At 40.4% G+C, this 19,584-nt stretch overlaps 5 protein-coding genes across 6 annotated transcripts; 3 read left to right on the forward strand and 2 right to left on the reverse strand.

Moving 5' to 3' along the window:
* Nucleotides 1–3,301: 3,301 nt before the first annotated feature.
* LOC115576757 (gamma-crystallin M3-like) lies at nt 3,302–4,886 on the reverse strand. Its single transcript, XM_030409321.1, has 3 exons — nt 4,841–4,886; nt 4,467–4,715; nt 3,302–3,627 (listed from the first exon to the last, which is right to left on the reverse strand). The coding sequence occupies exons 1-3, from the start codon at nt 4,853–4,855 to the stop codon at nt 3,352–3,354; spliced, it is 540 nt and encodes a 179-aa protein (XP_030265181.1). The 5' UTR covers nt 4,856–4,886; the 3' UTR covers nt 3,302–3,351.
* Nucleotides 4,887–5,470: 584 nt separating this feature from the next.
* Nucleotides 5,471–6,548, forward strand: LOC115576756 (gamma-crystallin M3-like). Of its 2 annotated transcripts, none has more exons than XM_030409319.1 (3): nt 5,471–5,495; nt 5,739–6,005; nt 6,226–6,548. In XM_030409319.1, exons 1-3 carry the CDS (start codon nt 5,487–5,489, stop codon nt 6,502–6,504), a joined length of 555 nt encoding a protein of 184 aa, XP_030265179.1. In that variant the 5' UTR covers nt 5,471–5,486; the 3' UTR covers nt 6,505–6,548. The 2 variants fall into 2 exon arrangements, with proteins under 2 accessions (XP_030265179.1, XP_030265180.1); XM_030409320.1 differs by lacking the exon at nt 5,471–5,495 and adding an exon at nt 5,596–5,613.
* Nucleotides 6,549–8,807: 2,259 nt separating this feature from the next.
* Nucleotides 8,808–10,445, forward strand: LOC115577372 (gamma-crystallin M3-like). Its single transcript, XM_030410411.1, has 3 exons — nt 8,808–8,819; nt 9,470–9,712; nt 10,170–10,445. Exons 1-3 carry the CDS (start codon nt 8,808–8,810, stop codon nt 10,443–10,445), a joined length of 531 nt encoding a protein of 176 aa, XP_030266271.1.
* Nucleotides 10,446–13,237: 2,792 nt separating this feature from the next.
* On the forward strand, nt 13,238–14,161 carry LOC115576754 (gamma-crystallin M2-like). Its single transcript, XM_030409317.1, has 3 exons — nt 13,238–13,299; nt 13,481–13,723; nt 13,830–14,161. Exons 1-3 carry the CDS (start codon nt 13,291–13,293, stop codon nt 14,097–14,099), a joined length of 522 nt encoding a protein of 173 aa, XP_030265177.1. The 5' UTR covers nt 13,238–13,290; the 3' UTR covers nt 14,100–14,161.
* A 301-nt stretch (nt 14,162–14,462) lies between these two features.
* On the reverse strand, nt 14,463–16,107 carry LOC115576755 (gamma-crystallin M2-like). Its single transcript, XM_030409318.1, has 3 exons — nt 16,099–16,107; nt 15,741–15,983; nt 14,463–14,800 (listed from the first exon to the last, which is right to left on the reverse strand). The coding sequence occupies exons 1-3, from the start codon at nt 16,105–16,107 to the stop codon at nt 14,525–14,527; spliced, it is 528 nt and encodes a 175-aa protein (XP_030265178.1). The 3' UTR covers nt 14,463–14,524.
* Between the last annotated feature and the right edge of the window lie 3,477 nt (nt 16,108–19,584).

The raw sequence follows: 19,584 nt of genomic DNA on the forward strand, positions 1-19,584 counted from the left end.
AAACATTTCAAGTCAGACTGAACTCTAGTCTCAATCACACCGGACCTCCTGCTCCACATTCACCTGATGATGTACAAACAAATAAAACAAAAAGCACCATGAATAGTGCAATTATAGAGCAATATATATAGCAATTATATACATATATAATACCTGTGAATACTTTTTACACAATATGTTTCCTTTAAATACAACATGAACATGAAATATGTAGTACTAAATATATTTTACAGTGTTTAAAAGTATTTATCCAATAGTTATTCCATAGGTTTGGTGTATAATACACTAAGCAGCCACTTCCAGTATTCTCTTTATACAGAATAAAAACAATAAAACTAAGAACAGGGTTTGCCTTGTGTGAGCTGGATTATTCAGCTATCAGCACATCAAATATTTATCACATTGTTCTAAAGCAGTGAATCCTGTTTCCCCTAAACAATGCAAATGCAAAGTGGAACGCATCCCAAAGCCACTGAATGCAGCAAAGCTTGCTGACAAAAACAAAGCCACTGCAGTACATCTGGTTTGATATGAAGTGCTTTGAGCTGAGTCAGTGACAAAGCAGGAAGGCAGGAAGGCACCAGAGAATTTATAGGAGAGGGATACACACACTGCATAACTAATTCATATTAAACAATGTGCATGTTTGACCTTGGAAACAGTAGTTTCACTTGCCTCTCTTGTTGAAATGATATTATTCTCAACTGGGCTGATCTGGATCCATCCAGTAAAAATAAACCCTCAAAATAAATGAAGAAATGCATCATTTGTAATGGCCCTTGAGAAATACAAAGTAAAACAACCCTTTTTGGCTGAAATTGCTGATAAATTCAAATGTTTTTAAGAAGCAGCATTATAGAAACAACCCAGAATTCAATATCATTTCACATTTAGGATCCTGCCAGTTTATTAATAGACTGCTAAACAGCTTTAAAACGATTTTCACCCTCTTTGACAACGTCTATATCAACAATCATGTGTCCTTCTCAGCTCCCCTGCTTTTTGGTGTCCCTCAGAGGTCAATCCTTTGACCACTTCTTTGTGTTGTACATGCTTCCTCTGGGTCATCTGGGTCCTGGCTGCATTCAAGGGGAAACATAATACCATTAAGCTGATGATACACAGATCGATTTCTTTGGTAAACCTGAATCAACCAATCCTCCCTTCATGATTGCTTTGCCGTCATCGAAAATTAATTTCTCTTAATTTCCTGCACCTAAACCGTGACAAAAAAGACATTCTATTGACTGGTCCTGACAACTTTTCATTGCGGTCGATCAGTTTTTCTAAATCTACCGCTAAGAATCCTGGTATAATTTTTGATCGGTAATGATTTTTGCACATCATGTTGTAAGCTCGTCCAATCCTGTTTCCTCCTGCTAAGAAATGTCCCAAAATTCAAATTTATCTTGTCTTCTGCATCTCTCAAACAATCAAGACACACTTTAATTTTCTCATCTGTTCAACTATTATTATTGTTTGTCCATTCAATGCTGCTGATTTTTCCCAACACTTTCATATTATGAAGTTTAAAGACCATTGTGGCGCCACCTGTGTCCTCTAGGTTTTCTTCCATTTTTGCAGCACCTGTACCTGATTGGACAAACTTCCATTGAGTTTACCGAGGGGCAAGCCCCAGTGTGGCAACCAGTGGGGCTGAAAATGAAGCCAAAAAATTTAAAAAACGCAGTTCATGCGAACAACACTGGGGGTGAATTTTATGTAGAATAATTTTTTTAAATATATTAAGGCTTAAAGCTTTTAACACTTTTAATGACAGCTAGCTAGCTTTAACTTGGCTAATTAAAATGACCCTTAGAACCCTTTCTAATCATAGAATAAGAGCATACACACATTGTGAACCCGCCTATGTAGACGCACCTTACTATCTGAATAATTCACCCTTTGAATAGCAGGACACACAGTGCACCTTTGACTTAAGACTAGCTTTTAGTTGGTCTATGAGTTGCTTTCTGCTGCCTCAATATAGCAGTCTGTCATCAGTGTTGCCTGATCACACCTCCCTTTCAAGCCCAGGGGCACACAGTGGGGCACAAGTCCATTGTTATTTACAGTACACAACATTGGGAATGAAAAGGACAACTGTGTTGGTCTGAAACCAGAAATGATGCTTGCGCTGTGCGATGCTTTTATTCAGCAATGTAGAGTTGCGTAGAGTCATGCTAGCAACTTAATGTCTCACAGCAATTCATCTACCTTTGCTGTGCTGCCACATCCTCACTGTTGAATGAAAGCCCACAGTCTTCACAATGCAGGCATCATCAAGGTCATAAATGTTTTCTCACCATGTTTGAGGCTGATCGGGTAACAGGAGGATTACCTAATTGTTTAAAAAAGTAATTCCCTTCTGCCACTAGGGTGCCCTATAATTGTAATTGACTGTTGGCATGTTTGGTGCTCTGGTCCTGATAATGATAGACTTGTTCAAGAAGAACTGACCCTGGCTTGGCCTAAATCTTCATAATCAGATGAATCAGATCAAAATCTTTCCATTTCCATGCAAACTGGAGACAAATCTAACAATACATTGTGCGGCGATTGCTGCTGATGGATTCTGCACAGGCCTTGCTGATCTCTATGCCAAGCCAGAGAAAAGTACTCAAGTGACACTGCTTAAGGAGTCTCAGTTTGAGTGTGCAGACTGTAAATGCATAATGTAGCCCATGTGTTATAAACTTGGGACATGAATTTTAGAGGTATTGGTGTTACCCTGTTACTTTTAATGTTTAATTTGGCCATTAAAATAAAATCTTTAATTATTTATGGCAAGTCCCTTAACTTCATAGAAGTGCAAAGAGTGAAGAGTACGTTGTAGGGTGTGGTTACCTTGTGATTAAAAAATTGCTACGATGGTGTCGGGTGATCCAATTAGTTTCATCCAGAGATAAGTTACTGTTTCAAATTTTGTAAGTGTGGCACCACTGGATATTTTATTTAATGAGATGTCAGCTGCACTCCTGTTTTAATGGAAAACAGGTTCACAACCTTCCTGTTTTTCTTTTGTTTGTTCTGTCAGCTTGATTTCCTAAAAGCAAAACTTTTCAGACCTCGCTCTCTAATACTGAATGTCAGCACTTCCATAAAAGCCCCAGCAAGGACAGATTTTTTTAAGCAGTTCCCGGGGACAAATCTCTCATATCTTTCACAACAAAGGACAAATGCAAGTCAGTTTTGGTAACATGCTGGGATGTAGAGAAACTAAACAGCTATACAGGACCAACCAGCAGGAGTCACAAGCTGAATTATTTTACACTGGAATGACAGGCAGGAGTCAGAACCGTTGGATTTCTGCTTGTTTTATTTTTTTCACTTAGTACATTGGAATTTGAGTTAACAGTCCATGATGCGCCTGATGGAGCTGAACCTTGTCATGTCACTCATCCCCATATCTCTGAGGTTCCTGTACTCTCCTGGCCTGAGGTACATCATCCTGCCTCTATAGTTGGGCTGCTCGAACATCAGCCAGTGGCCGTCCATCACATTGCAGGACTGGCAGTCGGACATGCGGAAACGATCCATCATATTGTCACAGTCGTCCATCAGCTCGTGCATCTGGCCTCCAAAGTTCTCCCTCTCATAGATCCTCATTCGGAAAGGTCCCCTGTGCTGTGGATGAAGACACATCAAGAAAATGACTTTAGACCGCTGAAGAAAAATTTTAATCCTTCAACCCATCCTTTAGATATACACTTAACAGCTATAGTTTTGAGCTTGCTTAATGGGAGTGGTGTGCCATTATTAATTGTGTCATTATCTCAAGAAACCAACCTTTTGTTATTTCAGGACAGTAATTTTGTTATCACAAGAAAACAATTAAAATGATAAGATGCTAATTAACTTGTGATCTTGACATAATGGTTACAAAAACGTAATTGCAACCACAGCTGTTCTTGTCCTCCACACTGGTCATTTAAAAGCAGTTGAAACATTAAAATTGTAAAAGCTGAGTATTGTTTTCTCATTGATGTTTCTATCATGTGTTTTATAAAATGGGTGTGCACATACCACTGAAAGTCTGTGCAGAGTTGCTGCAGCATGTGAAAAAATTAGATTTGTGAGAAAATAAACTGCAGGCCCACTTACTGTCTTATCTTACTATCTTTTTTTAGGGAGCTCACAGACTTCCTAAGCGAGTGGAACCTGCTATGGAGTTATAACATAATCTGGATTTGCAACTGAGGTTACTCCACTATACCTGACCAGCTTCCACTTGTTGAGGAAGGCTGTAGGATACATTCTAGAAAGCAGACAGTGAGGTTAGGGATGAAAATCCTCAGTTTGCAAACCATACAAATAAAAAAGCTCTCTGATCTGTGTATAGTCTAAAGTTTTGGAGTCAGCTTTTGGACTCCTTCTAGTATTGCCTAGAACTGCATCAGTGGCAAGGAATTCCTGGTGTGTCTGGGCCTCACTGCAGCTGAGCGCAAAAAAACATGTCCACCTACCGTGGGGATCATGCGGCTGGACCTGATGCAGTCGCTCATACTCATTCCCATCAGGTGCTGGTTGTCTGGATACTCGCCCCTCCTCACCAGCATCTGATGGCCCATGAAGTTGGGCTTCTCGTACACCATGAAAAGGCCGCTTTCAACCCTGCAGGAGTTACACCTGCTCAGGTAGGAGGTGAGCTCGGGGCAGTCATTGCTGGTCTCATAGGAGCGACCCTGGAAGTTGCGGTCCTCGTAGAATATGATCTGCAAAGAACAATGCAAACTCAAAGAAATATCTTACACGAAAATTTTTACTTTTAGAATTTGTCTGTGAATGTTTACTTTTTAAGTGTTATTGTGCCATAAATGATTTGGAAAGTTTCACTTACCCTCCCCATGGTCATGATATTTGTGAGCTAATCTCAGATGTACAGCTTCAACATCGACCCTTTTCCCTTTTTATACATTACACAGCCACAGTATTTCCACATGGATTGTGCTGAAACCTTTGAGTCATCACTCTATATTGTGGCACAGTGCAGCACTAGAGGGTGGCAGACTTTACTATATGTCAGAATCTGCAATAGTTATTGTTAACTGAATATTGAGGTTGTATGCTTGGTTCCAGAGACTTCCAATATTTCATTCATATCTCCTCTGTAGAAATATATGTGGTATGATCATCAGATATGAAGATGCAATTTTATGGCTGAAATGTATTCAACAAATAGAATGGATGCACTCCATAAAACTTTCTCTGACCTTGTATCTTTGAAAAGGTAATATTTATATATTATGCCATTTAAGATATGTTTTGCTTCTGTTACGAAAAAAAAAAAAAACCTGATGCAAAAACCTACATGCAACATACAAAATTAACTACAAAGGTGTACTGTAGAAGGTGAATGCAGGCCCACGTGAAACTCTTGATGAGTCATGATGTTTCACACAAAGGTGTGCAAGGTGGTCTGTGGCTCATTCTATATAAAAGTCGAGCGGGGTTGGCATCGTTTGTGAAAAACTACAACCGTCACCATGGGCAGGGTACTGTTAATCATATATTTGTATAATGTTGACAAATCTGGAGCAATAGAAGCAGCAATTAACTAACTGATAAAAGATACAGTACGATGCAAATTGCTGTGCAAGAATTCTCAATATGGTTAGAAATGTATTGTTCCACAGTAACAAAATGTCTATTCCAACCAAATAATACATCTTCAGAGAGTCATATTCTTGAGTATATCATCTAATGACTGTACATTTCATGTATGTCCTTTGCTACAGATTATATTCTATGAGGAGAGGAACTTCCAGGGTCGCTCCTATGACTGCAGCAGTGACTGCTCTGACATCCATATGCACCTGAGCCGCTGCAACTCCTGCAGGGTGGACAGCGGGTGCTTCGTGGTGTATGACCGCCCCAACTTCATGGGTAATCAGGTCTTCTTGAAGAGAGGGGAGTACTCTGATTTTCAGCGCATGGGAAGCATGATGGGAATGATGGGCCCGGCAATGATGGATAGCATTCGCTCTTGTCGCATGGTCCCCATGGTAAGACATTTCATTAAGTGCTTTTCTGGCCTTATCACTGCAACTTATTGCAATCTGTGGATGTCCTTAGTTTGAATTAGCCAGCCAGTTGGTGCCGTTCTGTTTCCTGGATTTCATACAGGATTTGATGGACTGGTGAACCATGCCTCCAGAACAGGCTCCAGAGAAAGAAAGGTAGTTAAATGGACTAGAGGACTAATATCTTGTCTTTTTAAAACAGCACAGGGGACAGTTCAGGATGAGGATCTACGAGAGGGAGAACTTTGGAGGCCAATCGCACGAGCTGATGGACGACTGCGAGTCTCTCCAGGACCGTTATCATATGTCTGACTGCCAGTCCTGCAACGTGATGGACGGCCACTGGCTGATGTTCGAGCAGGCCAACTACAGGGGTCGGATGATTTATGTGAGGCCAGGAGAGTACAGGAGTCTCAGGGAAATGGGGATGATGAACCAGACAAGAATCAGCTCCATCAGACGCATCATGGAGATGTGCTGATCTTCAGAGGGAACTGTGGCGCAAAAATAAAAAATATTTCTCTGTATTGGTGTTTAGCGGTTTTCTTAATATGGTGTAAAACAACTGGCTTTGCAACGTAACAGTGGTGCAAGGGGCAAAACTTGCCCCCACCCCCCAGAGGTCAGAGGGTGACACTGACATGATGATTCCTAAATAGCGTCAGTGATTGATTTATCCTATCTGACCTGATATACTGGTGCATTCATTGTTTTTGTGATAACAAAGGCATCCTTCTACATTATAAATCCTTGCCATAACTCTATGTTTAATTATGTAGTATTATGTATATATCATGTAAACCTCAGGGTCATCATCACATCTCAATTTTGAATACTTCAGTGGTTCCCAAGACATGTTCCCCTTAATTATTGCAACCACTTATATCAGTACTGTGAAGTTGAGGTGAACACAAAAATGACATCTGTGTCTTCCCAGTCACGGACCCCTTGCAGAATATACTGTATAACATTCTGTTACATAATAACCTGGGCCCCCATTAATGTGTGGGGCAGCCCGTAGTGCCATCAATACACAAGTCACCAGCAGTTGCGGCATGGCCACTGTTAGGTGCTCTAGCCTCACCCTCTGTGGTTTCTCCGGTGGTGGAGGGTGTGTCAGAGTCTCTCGCTTGATAAGTTACAAAACGATCCATATTAGATCGCAAATGTGTCCCGGGGATCATATTACACATAACTTGCCAATATGTTTCAAAAAGATGTAGTTAGCTAACTAGTACTCCATTGTGGATAAGTGCCTCACAGGATGTTTGCATAGCATGCTTACACAATTGGCCAAGGCAGCATGGATATACTTCCATGACTGACGTGTTTGTATTGTATCTTAGACAAATTTGTCTTTGCTAATTACACACTGGATTTATGTTTATATGCATTGTCAGACACATTTAAATTAATACATGTTGCAGTATGCATACAATTATGCAGTATGCAAAAATATATATAATTGGAGGCTATATTGAGGATTTTTTTTTATATATTTCACCTACCTACAATCTACAAAGTAGAGTACTGGTAGAATATAATGTTTGGATGGCACTGAGTGAACATAACAAATGCACACTGGGGTTTTGTTTCGATCTCCAGTACTGATACTTAAAGCTAGTGTAGGTGGGTGGCACTTTAGGAGCCGCTAGCAATTTATTTGAGACTTACTGTTAAAGTCTCAAAAATGCTAAAAATGTTAAGTGTGTCTGAAGTGGAATGTCAAAAGATTTTAGTCCTTCAACAGCATGAATGTTCTCAGGAATCTGCATATAAGATTACTTGCATAAAAAAAACTGAGACCGTCCAAGATTAAAAGATTAAATTGAAAGAATTTCCCAATTTGGGATTAAAATAGTATATATATAAAAAAAGATTTCATCCTCTGGCGAGCATGAATGTGCAAATTGCATTTTGGGCAGATGCTGACAGAGGACAAGCAGGACAGAACGTACTGAGATTCTTCTTTTGGGCATCACAATGTATCATGTTGCAGTGTTGGATGAACATAGCTCCTTACTTTGCAGACACAGACCACACCATCAGTACTACTCTCTTTGTGCAAAATCTTTCGGCATGACTATAAAGTTGGTGGTAATTAGAATGATGGAGCAAACATTTCTCCTAGCGAGGTACGCTGTATTCACTTTTGTGTCAGAACCATGTAAATGTTTTGGTTTGTGACATAATTAGGTAAGTCAATTAATAAGAAATGCTATCTTGGAAAAAGTATGGAAATGTATTAAAGTGAGCAAATTGAGGAAATACCATCTTTTACACAGAAATATTGATAAATGAGTTAACGTCACCCTTCATAAGCTGCTGTTCATACCAGGTCAAGTCTGTAGCAGCACACTCCTGACTGTATTCAACTGAGCAAAGGTGTGTTTTTTTTTAATTTCCTATTCATTTGTAAGAGGTGGATTTGTTATTTATCCTTCACGTTTTAATTATTTCAGCTTTAAATCAAAGTATTCAATTTAATCTCGCACCTGTCGAAATGCCAACTTGTCATACACTCTTCTATATACATCAGCATGACCTACATGAAAATAAAGCTGCAATAACTGGGGTTTGCTTTGTTACCGTGAAGTCTGCACCACTGCAGTTTAATCGAAGTGGGTTCACACTTTTGATGTATAATACAGTAGGGACTAAAATGCTGATGGGCTGACTCAGTTATTTTTTTTTACAAACGAGGGGCAGATTCTTTTGATGTCACATGATGCATAAAAGGCAGCGCGCCAGTGAGAAGAACAACAGAAATCAAATAGCGTGATCATGAGCGGAAAGGTAATGAAGGGCACAGATCACTGCACCGGCCAGTTCAGGAGACAGAAACTAACTGATGCACATACTGCCTCAAGCTTAAAGCTGCTGTAAGTGTTACTTAATCTTAATAAAATAACTATTAAATAGCTGTGTGTGCCAACAGTAATCACTGTTCTAGAGTGTTTTGTTAGTAACTCGTGTCTCTCCTCCCCCCTGCTCATGCAGTAAAAGAGAAAAGACATTTTCTAGTATCCCTGCCCACTTTATCCAATCAGGAAAGAGAACTCCATAAAGAGGCGGTCCTGTCTGCTTGGGGAATACTCTGAAGCAAGATCCTCCTGTTCTGGTACCTATACTGGTTATGGCGGGGGAAACTGCCAATTCCAGCACTCCCAGCGACGGCTTATACTAACGCTTGAAGAAATGAAAGAGGCAAAGAGAGCTGCCTCGAAAGAAAGAATGGAGAAAATGGAATAGCTAAAATGATGACAACGCTTACAGCAGCTTTTATTAATCTTATATACTCAATGTGTATCAAAATACTGTAGCCCATGAGTTCTTTCATGCAACAGAGTGTCATTTGTGATGAGATATCACAGAACTCTCTTGAACGTTTAGCTCTGGGTCTGTTGGAAATGTTGAACCCCAACACATTGTGTCTTTCTCTCTAGATCATCTTTTTCGAGGGAAGAAACTTCCAGGGCAGCTCGTATGAGTGCGTCAGCGACTGCTCTGAAATCGCCTCTCACCTGAGCCGATGCAGCTCCTGCAGGGTGGAGAGCGGGACATTCATGGTCTACGACCGTCCCAACTTCACGGGCCAGCAGTACCTCCTGACCACAGGAGAGTACCCCGAGTATCAGAACACCATCGGCTTCAATGATTGCATCCAGTCGTGCCGCATTGTCCCTGCGGTAAATATGTGCATGATATCATCAAACAAGGAAAGAGAAAGGCAGTCAGTAGTTGCGTGATAGGTGGTGGTGGTGTGTATGTGTGTGTGTGTGTGTGTGTGTGTGTGTGTGTGTGTGTGCATCCCAACTTTGTTTTGACTTGTGGTTGTTGCTTGTTAGCTAGCAACGAAGAGTATCATAGCAATCAAACATCTATATTCATATATTTGTGATCAGGACAACTTTTGAAATGTAGTGGAAACAGATTAAGACATAACTAATATTTGGCTTTACATTTGATGTAGCATTCCTCAATAGAGTTAACTTATAGTTACATCATATTTCCTAGCAGAACATTCATTTTCCTTTTGGTAGGCTTGTTGCCTTAACACACCGTAAGTCAAAATTTGAACAGCACCATGACTATTGTTAGATTCATGCATATTATATATGCATTTTTTTAAATTTCGTTAAACAGCACAAGGGACCCTTTAAGATGAGGATCTACGAGAGACCCGACTTTGAAGGGCAGATGCATGAGCTGACTGATGACTGCAACTCCATTCAAGATCAATATCACATGTCTGACATGCGGTCCTGCAATGTGATGGAAGGCTACTGGTTAATGTTTGAGCTGCCCCACTTTGCGGGCAAGATGTTTTATCTGAGACCAGGAAAGTACAGCAACCTCCGAGAGATAAGCAGTGATGACATGAGGTTCAATTCAATCAAACGCATCACAGAAACTGACTAACAACTGACGTATAGCTGATAAGTTTTGCAGATGCTTCGTTTGATCAATATCAACAAGTTGTCAAAGTGGGGGGCAAAAGAAGGAGCCTTGTTTTCATCCTGAAATTGTGATTTGTGCACTGTTTGCATGTAGTTCCAGGTGTACTGTGCGATCCAGCCACACTGAATTTACCTCTTTAACTGTGTGATTCGCACAATAAAATGATTTGCTGCATGTTTGTGTGAATTTTTCAGAACACAATTTTGACAGCCGACTGTTTCACCCAATCAGTGGTATTTCATTTTGTAAATAAATTATCATGTGATGGGGACCAAATGCCTGAATCAACTAAAACAAAATGCTTAAAATAAGGACGTAGCTGTGGTGTATTTTAGCCAAATAAAAATGGAAGTGCAAACCATTTATAGAAAATTTGCAGTGATCCAGATGTGAATGTATAAGTCAAATATGACCATACAGGACAGCAGATGACTTGAGGGAACACTTAAAATTCCAACCTAATATAGCTCTATATGCAGTCTAGGTTAATGAATGACAGTGGTGGAACCCATCACCTCCATCTCCTTTACACTTTCCATTTTACTAGATACCAGCGATAAAATGTGACCTTGAAGACAATGACATATATTCAAGTCTGAAATAAGTGAAGGTACTTTAAGTATTGAAGTGATATTACAAATTGCACAGTGTAATTGTCATGATTTGGGGTATTCCGGTGGCTTTTCTGTGCTTGGTGTGTTTTTTTCCTTTTGCCTGTGTGTTTCAGAGTGTCTTTCCTGGAGGGCTGGATTTTTCTGTCTCCACGCACCTGCAGCCAATCTCATCAACTCCAGCGTAAAATGCTCTGGGCTTCTCTGCATTTGTTGCCAGATTGCTTTGCCTCTGCTACGCGGTAGATCAGACCTTTGACATCTAGATTAAATCTTCATGCTAATGTTTTTGCTCACCTATGAACATAACCCGGTCTCTCCTCGTCTTCTCCAGTGTGGACATCCTCCTCGAGCTCCAACCTCACCAGCCTCCAGCCTACCACCACTTGTCTCTTGACCTCAAGTAGCCCCTCTGCTCTCGAAGCCTCCCTGTACTCAGCTCCTGCCAGCTTTTCACCTGCTCCATTACCTTACCTTTTGTCAATAAATTCCTTTAAACCTTCCCCAGTCTGGTGGTCCGCTCTTGGGTCCCGCAAAACATGCACAGCAATGGCTTTAAACAATGACGCCTTCTGCTTATATGGTTCCAATCAAAACCTTGCTTTCAGCATGCCATCCTGTTTGCAACCAGGAAGACGCATTGTTCTCCCTGTTTGCTATCCCCAGGTAATGGTGGAATAACTCTACACTGCAAAATAAAAATAACCCCACGGGTGGAGGAGGTAAGGAAGGCATAAAGGGAGAGTAAAACAAGAGTGAAAAAACCTGCCTTCTAATTAATACAGTTGTGATTTTGGGCAAGATACTGGTCCCAGTGGCCCTTCCATCAGCGTATGAGTGCATATGAATGGCAATCACTTCTGAGCAGGTGAAGCCTTGCGTGGTAATCTTTGCCACCAGTGTATGAATGTGTGTGCGAATGGTTGAAAACGTGTTGTAAAGCACATTGAGTGGCCGCTAAAACTATACAGGTGCTATATATCTATAAGTATAAGTATTAATGGGGAATATTACAGCATTGTAAGAGCTCTGACAGTATGACAAAACAAACGGCAACCAGTCTGTGGCTTACACACCTCGGCCAGCCCCCATTATATAAATTGTTTTACATTTTTTTACATTTACCTAATTGTATAGATAGTTTAACTAAATATAAAAAAACAATAATTGCTATAAACCTTTGGCAGTTATACTTCAAATTGGCTTTAGTGGATAGAGTTCAGTACACTCTTGCACACTGCACGCTATAAATGTATGGGTAAATGTGTGCATGCATCTGAATGGGTAAGTTCATGTAATGGCACCAGTGATTCCCAGATGTCCCAGGTGTGGAACACAGATTTCACTTATGACTATGTAAGTGATTTAACTGGCTTTTTGAAGCACGTTGTACAATGCATCACGTGCTGTTGAAAAAACATTCTAGAACATAGTCTACAGAGAATATAACTACATAGGCCAATTCAAGGCAAACAAAGGCAAAACTGAAAAAGAACCATTGGCTACGCACAACAATCTGTTTGCTGACATGTTTAAAGAAAGCGTCTGAATTGCGAATCATATAAAAGCCCCTGCTGCGCACAGAGGCAAAGCACTGGTTGTGCTCACAGTTTTTCTGAAAGGAGCAGCACGTTGAAAAGTAAACCCAGCATTTACAACGTTGAATTCAAAATATTGTACTACAGTTCTGTAAAATGTGGCCTTTGAACTTGTTACAGCAGCGTGTACAGTTTCAAAATAATCTGCATTAACCGCTAAAATATGTTTTACATGTATAATATTGTGTTCTATTGTACAAACACACAGATGTATGTAAATTGAGGATGAAAAAATAAACTTTGTACTAACAAATATGAGATTTGACATTTTACTTTTTTCAGTTTTCATAATTCCATATAGTAGCTTTCCATTCAAATCTGAATGTATGCTCTGAGTTTTATTGATGTCATGTCATATTTATTATTCTTTTTTTATTCTGAGCGTTCCATTGTCAACCAGAGCTCATTCAAAAGCGAGCCTCTGCTCAAAGAAAAACAGCTGATTTGGTTGATAGACCACACAAAATATTGTTCTGTGAAAAAGAGCTGACGAGTCTGGTCATTGTTCTGAATTACAATGACACAGGTCATCCATGGGTTATAAAGGCAACGTGGAACCCACAGCTGATGTTAGTGTGACGAAGGTTAGCCAACACAATGGGGAAGGTAAGGCGATTTATTCTAATGTGTGTCTTTAGTGCTTCTGCATACCTACGTGGATTATTGACCCGAAACCGGTTAACTGGACACCTTTTAATCATTTGGTATAGTGTGCATAGATCTCTTAACCTCTTAGCTCACCATTATCTACACATTTTTTTAAAAATCCCTTGATTGATCTTTCCAGATAATTTTCTACGAGGACAGGAACTTCCAGGGTCGCTCCTATGAGTGCAGCAGTGAATGCTCTGACCTGCATTCCCACTTCAACCGCTGCAACTCCATTCGAGTGGACAGTGGTGACTGGATGGTCTATGAGAGACCCAACTACATGGGCTACCAGTACTTCTTGAGGAGGGGTGATTATCCAGACTATCAGCGTTGGATGGGATTCAATGACTGTGTGCGGTCCTGCCGTATGATCCCTGCGGTAAGCCCTAGTGGGGATGTTTATGCAAGCGTCACCGTACAATATGTTTCTTTTGATAATGCCTAACTTCTCTAGAGGCTAATGAATCACCTCGTCTTTTCTGCAGCACCAAGGCTCCCACAGAATGATGATCTACGAACGCCCAGAGTTTGGAGGACAGATGATGGAGCTGACTGACGACTGCCCTTCCCTGTACGAACGCTTCCATTACAACGACATCTACTCCTGCAATGTGACGGACGGTCACTGGATCTTTTACGAGCATCCACATTACAGGGGACGCCAGTACCTGATGCGCCCAGGTGAATACAGGAGGTTTAATGAGTGGGGAAGCATGAGTCCCAGGGTGGGATCCATCAGACGTGTCACTATGTAAATAAGTGGATGTCAAGACACTGTTTAAGTACTGCCAATAAATCTATCCAATGAACACCGTTATTTCAACTGCTTCTTTTGTTTTCTTGAGAATGTTAAGGGGATCTGTGGATTTCCACAAGTAGAAATTAAGTCTCATTTCTTGTGTTTTAAGAGAGCTGTACACAATTCCATTCCACGCTTCACTTCATTCCATTCCCATTGTACGCAACAACATTCTCTAGACCATTGCTATAAGCTGCACTATTATTTTTTGAATGGATCAAACGTTACAGGAAAGGGACTAGAACACATGCTGAAAAGCAAACAAATCCATGATTGAAACACACTATCTGTATATGTTTTGGATACAGACACACACATGTGCACAGTATTAGCCAGCATGTTTATTGGGAACAGAGAAAGAAAGGAGGTTGGAAAAAACTTCTAGTTGAAGTCAGTGATTCGCCTGAGCGAGCCGATCCTTGGACTAGCGCCACCCCAGTCGCTGTACCTGCGGTATTCGCCGGGTCTCAGGTAGTAGGGTCTTCCCCTGTAGTTGGGCTGGTCGTACAGCAGCCAGTGGCCGTCAACTACATTGCACGAGTTAATGTCAGACATACGGAAACGGTCCTGGACGTTGGGGCAATCATCGCTCACCTCCTGCATTTGGCCGCTCATGTCTGGACGTTCATACAGTCTAATTTTGTAAGAGCCACGGTGCTGCAGGAAGAGGAACATTTACAAGTCAGACAGTTTATCTGCTTTACAGTAGTACTTTTTGGTCATTGTGAACATAAATAACAGTCTATGAATAGTCCTGCAGTGTTAGCCTGCATCTGTAGAATACTATTTGTAGGTCAACATAAGCAAACAATGATTTGCAAAAGAAGTCTTAACCAGAATTTCCTCCTCAACCTAAAGATTTTCTAAGCCGCATGTATACCACAGTACCAGATGGGTGTTAAACCAACAGTCCCTGAGCCATCCTGTTGTGCTTAATGTGAACTTCTCTTCTACCGGAGCTCAGAGGGATGTTTTTGCTCTGGGGAATTTCTATCCAACATGAGTTGTTGAAGATTTATGGTTCAAGGAGTCCCTAAAACTAGTCATAAGACAATTTTTCTGTTAGCTGTCGATGCCTTACATTTAATAATGTTCTCTTGTATCAGTTTGTTTAGCCTAGCAAAGCAATTTTCAAATAATTATATTAGATCAGAGGGACTTTTTTTATTAGTATTAGTTCATTTTCAATTTGATTTAGGGCCTCCATTAATTTGTGTCAGAACTAACAGAAATTATACTACATAGATATTCAGTATGTTTATGTGAACCTACTTATGTATCTGTTTGCATCTATTTCTTCTATTTGTTCATTGTTTTGGGGTATTCTTGCAGACACTTTCTTTTGCTTAGTGTTAAAAACAGCTAGTAGTAGGCTCAAAGATTAAGATTTGTTCTATTGATTTTTGTTTTACTTGTTTTTTCAATTTCACTGCATTATAATTTATTCAGTTTGATGCAATTATTAAATGGCAAATTTGGCTTATTTCCATGACATAAGGCTTCCATACTGCAAAAATCAGAGTGTCATTTTGATCAATAATTTTATCCTAATGAATTGCCTTGATCCCTCATTCCTAGCCTGCCATCTCAGGCTTACCATTGGAATCATGCGGCAGGAGCGGATGCAGTCATTTATGCCAATCATGCGCTGGTTGTCAGAGTACTCCCCCCTGCGGAGGAAGTACTGGTGGCCCAGGTAGTGGGGTCTCTCATACACCATGAAGCAACCGCTTTCCACCCGGATGGAGTTGCATCGGTTGAAGTAGGGGTGAAGGTCAGCACAGTCGCTCATGCACTCATGGTGCCGACCTTGAAAATTTCTGTCCTCGTAGAATATGATCTGCAAACGTTTGTTAAGGCACGGATCAATTATCAACTCCCACGATGTAAAAAAAAAAAAATAGACACTTATGGTTTCATTTAGTATTTTTAGCAACAACACATTAAAAGCTTACCTTTCCCATTGTTATATTAGTGGGGGCCAGACTGCGAGTCAATAGACACTGTCTGTGCCGCAGTCCTTTTATATTAAGTAGCTGTGTGATGGCACAGCATAAAGCATTGTCATCCAAATAGGTTTTATAAACACAAATCTGTTTATGTATAGCGACGCACCAATGTGATGAGTTATTGTTGTCCAGTTTTTACATGTTCATCACTATTGATCAAAACACTGCAGTGTTTCTGTGACCCCGGGGTCACTGCTCGCATTTTTAGCAAAACAACAGGCACTTTTTCTGCTCTTTTCAGTCACCATCCCACCATTTATGAGAATATTAACCATTACCAAAAACTGTGCTTCATATTATTATCATATATAATTATTTCAAATAAAACACCCACACAAAATTATACAATTGACAACTGAAAATTAATTAAGAGAAGTAGAGAAGAAGAGAAGAAGCTTATGATCCTCATTTGGCGACCCCTGGTGGCCAGAGAGTCCAAAGCAGTTACATTAATGTACTACATACCTCAAACTGGTTGTGTTTTTGTACATTCTATGTTTTGTTTTTTTTCAACAGTGACCTGATACAATGTGTCTGGTCTTGATTACATGACAAAGAAATCCACCTTGTCGTAGTGTTTTTCTTTTTTTTAAGCAGTGTGAGCAGGTCAAACACTTGAGACTGAAATGTCTCATCAGTATCTAAGGAGTTTCATTTAGTACGCATTCATGTTTCCTTTTCAGGTCAGACTTTCAATCTGTCCTCTTGGGTTTTTGACCAAATCCTTTCAAAGCTAATTACATTCCAATTGGCCTCAGCTGACACAATTAAGAGCCATTTCAATTTGGCAACACACTTCTTTGATAGGCTTTTAGATGAAGAAAAAGATAAACATATAGAGGGAGTTAACAGTGTATGGCCTCCATTTGTTGATCTGTCAGCTGATATCTTTGTCAGAACCATAGAAATACATATATAATAGTGTAAATTATTGATGTGGCACATGTAAGCTTTGTTCTAACAAAGTCCGAAATGAATTCTCATAAACTTCTATAATAAGTGTGCAACCAGAATGCTACACACTCATACTGGTTTATTTGCTAAATGTCTGTTTAATATTGGATTGAAACCAAATCAAAACTTGAAAGTGCCCTTTTCCTGAGTTGACATTTTTCTTGACTGTTTCAGTTATAATGATGCAGCATGCAGCAGGAGGCAAATGTTCAGAGATCTTAATAATGCTTAATCAATGACAGTGAGGGTTAGATTAAAATGGTGCAGAGGTGAGGTGTTTTCAGGGGCCACAGAATCTACTGATGATGTGACAAGAATTTGGGGGGGTTAACAGTGCAATATTACACACATCTCATGAGTCAAAATGTTTTCTTAACACCTCCAAACTCCTAAATACAGAATTAAAGTCACTGTAAACAGTGTAAAGCTCATTATGCACAGACAGCTGACACAGAGACACACAGCTCTTTTATAAACCTCAATCCAAAGTCATGAGATTCAATCTTTTGTCATTCTAATGAGCAGGCATTTGGTGCTTTTGCCACCCTGCCAAGGTCTTGATCCCATTCATACACATAAAAACCCTGATTCATCAGTGCCCATGCTCCATAGCCTAGCCTTGCACATGATTGACCCACCATTCTCCATATACCATAGGATGCCCACATGAAAACATGTTTCAGTAATGTTTAGTGTTTCCAATTCCCTCATTTTAACTCTCAGAGATAAGGAGTTCACTTTAGACAACGTATAAAAAAAGACATTTGCATTGTGTCACAGCATTATATCTACCGTTATTTAAAAACCGCTCAGGTCCAGATTTTTAGTAATGAAATTCATTAATACAATCCTCCTTCCAAAAAAAAGTTATGACGCTGTGTAAAACATAAAAAACAAGATTCACCCTGATTCACCCCAAGAAGGTGACATGTAGACTTGGATCATTCGTCTACTGCAAACACGGTGTATCATCTGAAACGTGTAAGTGCTAGCCTACGTGCCCATTATCCACCTAGCGTGGCTGCACTCACTTTACAAAACCTGGATAACTAATAATTAAATAAATAGCCATATGTGCTATTTGACTATCCAAGTATTAGGTCATGGTCAAATGTATTTTTATAGCACACTTAAAGCTGTAGTCAGTCAGTCAGTAACTTTTTTTTTTTTGTTATATTTGTTAAAATTGTCATTATGATCTGTCAGTAGAATAAAATACAGATCGCCTGTGTAAAAATCCACTGTATGTGGCTCCACCCAGTGGCCGTAATTTGATTTACAAGAATCCACCGCTCCCAAATCAACAGAACCAATCAGGACCAAGGGGGGAGTCTGAGAAGTGTCAATCATGCCTGTGCATAAGCTGCTGGCAGCCCCCCTCCCTCACACAGTGCATGCTTGGCAGTGACCCTCCCAGCATATACACCCAAGCTGCTGTCCTGGACCCATGTTTTAAAAGCTTGTTATTCCTTGATGCCGACGAGGCATACATGACGGTGTCAGATCTGGCTGACAGTTTATCTCCAGCAGAAGCTACTGCTGTCCAGGAACAGTGGAGAAGACAGTAAGCTTGGCCTGAGTCAGGGTTGTGTGACCTACTCAGCCTTCCCGTTAAGGGCTGTGGCCTTGTGGGCCACCTGTGAGTGTGACAGTGCAAGAAAGCATGTTACAACAAGTGATGGTAGCCAGCATGGAAGTATCTAAATAAGCTCAGGGGGCTCTAGGCGACCGCCTAGCCAAGAGTGGGAATTCTGCATGGGTGATGCTACCTTCTGAGTTAGCCTAAAAAAAAAAGCACTGTCCTGAAGCACTGTAGTGGTTTCACAGAGTATAGATACACCTGAAGTACACTCCTACTTAAATAATGAGGTTAATGGCTGCATAAATTTCAATAAGGCCAAAATAACACATGCTATTACAGCCAGAAAAGCTCAGAAGTCAGGCTTATGCCACTTCTTTTTATAAACTCTCTATGCCTCGAATCTGGCCTAAAAGTAATTTGGGATCAAACCAGAGAATCCCCAATTGTGGCTGTACTTATTTATTAGTTTCCGCTCCAGGTGACATTTTAAATAAAACATGGCTCGTGGGGGAGAATGACAAAGACTGAGGGGATGACAAGTCCAGCTATTCATTTCGGATGAGGGATCATGAATTATTTGAAAGGAAGATAACACAAATTTTGCATTAGATTCACAGCTCAGTGCACCTGCAGATTCTCACCCCAACACACACATACACATTCCCCCCCCCCCCCCCCCCCCCCGACACCCTGTTGTTTGTGTATCTGAATGTAGGTCAGAAATGTGTGCATATGTGTTTTACTGTTCATGTGCATGTTTATTGTATGTGGCAGCAACTAACACACAGTGCGCTATGGGGGTCTCCTGACACAACTATAAATATGAATTTGCACGCAAACACACATATTTCACTTGGCTGATGGACAGCGTCTGCTGCTCTGGGAGCCAAATATCA

The sequence above is a fragment of the Sparus aurata genome, chromosome 24 (genome assembly GCF_900880675.1).
Source record: "Sparus aurata chromosome 24, fSpaAur1.1, whole genome shotgun sequence".
NCBI classification, from domain to species: domain Eukaryota; kingdom Metazoa; phylum Chordata; class Actinopteri; order Spariformes; family Sparidae; genus Sparus; species Sparus aurata.